The 4347-nt window shown below is 53.9% G+C and overlaps 1 protein-coding gene across 1 annotated transcript; it reads left to right on the top strand.

Annotated features, from left to right (window-relative positions):
• The first annotated feature begins 2120 nt into the window (after positions 1–2120).
• On the top strand, positions 2121–3056 carry LOC147412910 (olfactory receptor 14C36-like). Its single transcript, XM_086480895.1, has one exon. The coding sequence runs from the start codon at positions 2121–2123 to the stop codon at positions 3054–3056; it is 936 nt and encodes a 311-aa protein (XP_086337021.1).
• The last annotated feature ends 1291 nt before the right edge of the window (positions 3057–4347 follow it).

The raw sequence follows: 4347 nt of genomic DNA, 5'->3' as shown, positions 1-4347 counted from the left end.
TGTAGAGAGCAATAAGGTCTCCTCTCAGCCTCCTCTTCACTAGGCTCAACAATCCCATTCCCTCAGGCGCTCCTCATAAGACATGTTTTCCAGACCCCTCCCCAGCTTCGTTGCCCTTCTCTGGACCCGCTCCAGGACCTCAACATCTTTCCTCTACTGTGGGGCCCAAAACTGGACACAGTAGTCAAGGTGTGGTATCACTGTGCTGAGTACAGGGGCACAATTGTTCCCTGTCACCTTCCATGTGTCCTGTCTAGTGATAGGACAAGAAAAGGTTATTCTCACGTCCATTTCTTTTTCTGACAGCAGAAATGACACAGCTGTCAGTCAGTGTCTGTGCCCAGCTGAGGGAGGGAACATCAGTGAGTCCTTCAGCCTGTTTGACAGCAGGTTCCCCTGGAGCCCCAGGGAAACCACAAGGGAGCCCAGAGGGGGCAGAGAAAGGGCTGCCTTGGGCTGCTCCCCTGCTGCTGAGCTGGGCTGGGCTCCTGGGATGGAGGGAGCTGCTGGCAAGCGGGCAGCGCTGCAGAGAGACAGCTCTGCCCAGGAGCAGCTCCTGTGCAAAGCGCAGCAGGGCTGAGGGCACTGCCTGCAGGCACCAAGAGGAGAGAAGTGAGGCTGAGAGAGCTTAATGCCAGTCTGGAGGGGAGGATGCTGAGAGTTTCTTGGAAAAGAAATTTTTACAGCCATCTGCATGGTAAGTCTCTGGGTTCAGGGCAATGCGGCTGGTGTTTCTGGAGGGCTATCCAAATCCTGGAACACCCCACAGCACATAGAGTCTTTCACGAGGATCCCAACAGCTTCTCTAGTGTAGAGGAGGAGGACGTGCTCCAGGTGAGGGACTCCCTGCTGCCCCACCAGATGCACCGGGCATGATGGCTGCCTTCTCTCAGGGACACCTGCGGGGTGTGAAGGTAGGTGTGCAGGCAGGGGTGCCCAGGGCTGCCTTTCGGAGCAGGGTCCCTGCACCCCAGGGGCTGTGTGGCAGAGCAGGGACTCTGCTGTCTGCCAGGGTCAGCTCTCAGCCTGCCCAGGGAGCTCCCCACGGCACTGTGGGGAGATGCTGTGGGTGGAAGGAGTGACCCCCAGCAAGGGAAACCCCTTCTGCTGGCAGGGGGGAACTGCGTGGGTCAGGGCTGCTCCCAGCTCCAGATCACCCCCACAACATTTGCAGAGGCTCCTTCTGGAAACAGCACGTCAAGGAACTGTTCACCTGAAAGAGAAGAAATCTGGGCTGTGAGTTTTGTCCTCTTGGTTTGCTGGGTGGGCAGGGAGAAACGGGAATTTATTTCTGCGTTGTGCACCAGGCCTTGAGACCCCATTTGTTGTTGGGACTTGTCTGAGCTGCTCATTAACCCCTGCCCACACAGAGATGTCTCTGGGCAGGGCCCTGCTGCCAGGAGGTGTCTGCAGGGCAGAGCTGTGGACCTGGCAGGTGGGATGGGATCTGTGAGTGTGAAGAGGGAGGAGATGTAGGGACAGAGAAACAGGTCCTGGCCAAGACAAGCTCCAGGAAGCAGAGACATGGGCAGGGAGGGGGAGAGAACTGCTCCCAGACATGCTGTGGGAGGGGGATTCAGGCATCTCCCTGCCATCCCCTTCAGTGCAGATGCCTTCCCTGGAGCAACCCCCTGGTCTCCTCACTCACGCAGCAGAGCCTCTGCCCTTAATGTCACGGGGATTTGGACATGAGTTGCCTTCCCAGCAACCTGACCACCACAGAGGAGACACGCTCAAGTGTCCGACTGCATCTCCCTCTCCTGCCTCTGCTGGCAGGGGGACTTTAGCATCTCATCTTCTCCCTGCTGCCTTTGTTCTTGCTGTTACACTCATTGGTGTGGGGGATGGAGGACAGAAGTGCAGCTGAGACACCAACACGGCATGGACTGTTATTTTCCTGCTTTAGGCTGAGATAGAGCTTTTTCTTCTTCCTAGGAGCAAGAGCAGTGCTGTGTTTTGGATTCAGTATGTGATTTGATATGAGCAGAAGGTTGATAGTACACTGAAGTTTTTAGCTGTTACTGAGAAATCAAGTGGAACAGGGTTTGCTCAGAAAATGCCACCTTAATTTCTCACTGGCTTTTCCTCCATGGACAGGTCCGCATGCTTAGGAGCAGCAAATGTCCAACGCCAGCACCATCACCCAGTTCCTCCTCCTGGCATTCGCAGACACAAGGGAGCTGCAGCTCTTGAGCTTCGGGCTCTTCCTGGGCATCTACCTGGCTGCCCTCCTGGGCAACGGACTCATCATCACTGCCATAGCCTGCGACCACCGCCTGCACACCCCCATGTACTTCTTCCTCCTCAATCTCTCCCTGCTCGACCTTGGCTCCCTCTCCACCACTCTCCCCAAAGCCATGGCCAATTCCCTGTGGGACACCAGGACCATCTCCTACGCAGGATGTGCTGCTCAGCAATTTTTCTTTCTATTCTTGATCACAGCAGAGTATTGTCTTCTCACCGTCATGGCCTATGACCGCTACGTTGCCATCTGCAAACCCCTGCACTACGGGACCCTCCTGGGCAGCAGAGCTTGTGTCCACATGGCAGCAGCTGCCTGGGGCACTGCTTTTCCCTATGCTGTGCTGCACACGGCCAATACATTTTCACTGCCCCTCTGCCAGGGCAATGCTGTGGACCAGTTCTTCTGTGAAATCCCCCAGATCCTCAAGCTCTCCTGCTCAGACACCTACCTCAGGGAGGCTGGGGTGCTTGTGGTCAGTGTCTGTTTAGGCTTTGGGTGTTTTGTGTTCATTGTGGTGTCCTACGTGCAGATCTTCAGGGCCGTGCTGAGGATCCCCTCGGAGCAGGGACGCCACAAAGCCTTTTCCACCTGCCTCCCTCACCTGGCTGTGGTCTCCCTGTTCGTCAGCACTGCTGTGTTTGTCTACCTGAAGCCTCCTTCTATCTCCTCCCCATGCCTGGATGTTGTGGTGTCATTTCTGTACTCAGTGGTGCCTCCAGCAGTGAACCCCCTCATCTACAGCATGAGGAACCAGGAGCTCAAGGACACGCTGAAGAAACATTTTCAATCACTTGTTTGTCAGCAGCAATGAGCTGCCCATGGCTCTTCACAAGCGATTTCCCATTCTCTCAGCAACCTCCTGGGCTTTGGACATTTCACCCAGGAGAACTCTCTTTGCTCAGGAATGCCTGAAGCCACTCCACTTCTCCAAAGGCAGGAACCCAGCTTTCTGACCCAGAGGGCTTTAGACATGTGTCTGGCACGATGGTACAGCTGGTCTGCTGTGCTGTATCTCTGCAATAAAAGGGCATTTCCTCAGTGCTCCTGTCTGGAGGTTGGAGGTCTTCTTCCAAAGCTGCAATTAGGAACAGGCTGAAGAAATACCCGGCATGAGGCTGTGCTGCTGTGCTTGGGTTCTCCATGGGCTCAGGGGAGGAGTGTACGGGGTGATGTGTCAGGAAAGGGCCGGTGCTGAGAGTTCACCTTTGGGTGCCCAGTGACTCTGGAGACGGTCCATGATCCATAGGGATCTGCCTGGGACTGCCTTCCCATGGCTTACGGGCCCTTGAATCCCCTCAGCCCACAAAGCAGCACCACAAACTTGGGGCCATGTGGGGAGCATGTGGAGGGCGCGGGAGAACCAGCCAGGCCAGCAGGGACACAGTTCTCTGTGGAAAGGCTCTCTGGGGGCAGTGACAAGAGCCTGGACAAGAGAAATGAGCAACTTATGAGGACAATAAATGCCTTAATAAATGCTTAGGACGGCAATAAAGAAATATCCATCTTCCCCTGTAACTTCACTACCACTATTCTGCCTGTCCAGCGGTGTATTTACTTTCTTTAATCTTTCAGATATTTGCACGTGCCCAGGATCCAATGATCATTTCTGAAGTCACCTTTTCAGATACCGACTGGCCAGACAAAGGCCCTTCCCATTATTCTCCAGCTTCCTCCTCCCTTAATCTTTGTTCATTCAGATGCCTCTCACCTATGTTGCTGTTTGAGCTTCAGGGAGTAAAATCTTATCTGTCTTTCAATAGTCTAATTGTCTATTTAGACAACACTTTCATTGTGTTTATAGCTCTCATTTTGTATCTACCTACCTCAAATATTTCTCCTCAGATTATCGCTTGTAGAAAGTTCAACCTCATCAGAGACAGCTTGGACAGAACATGTGCTTGGGAGTGTGTTTTATTGTTCATGAAACTTTATCGTGCCTCACTGTTCTCTGTTTGCACATCAGGAAAGTTCTTCTGTGCCCGTGTGCAGCCAGGTCTGTCAGGAGATCAGGCGGGAGATGATGCAATGGAGCTGTAACATCCAGCTGCAGAATGCAGGGGAGAAGGCTGATGTCACAAAAGTGATGCAGGTTCCAGGGGACA

The sequence above is a fragment of the Leptosomus discolor genome, unplaced genomic scaffold (assembly GCF_034619465.1).
Source record: "Leptosomus discolor isolate bLepDis1 unplaced genomic scaffold, bLepDis1.hap2 HAP2_SCAFFOLD_35, whole genome shotgun sequence".
Classification (NCBI taxonomy): Eukaryota; Metazoa; Chordata; class Aves; order Leptosomiformes; family Leptosomidae; genus Leptosomus; species Leptosomus discolor.
This window is presented reverse-complemented; position numbering and strand designations above follow the sequence as displayed.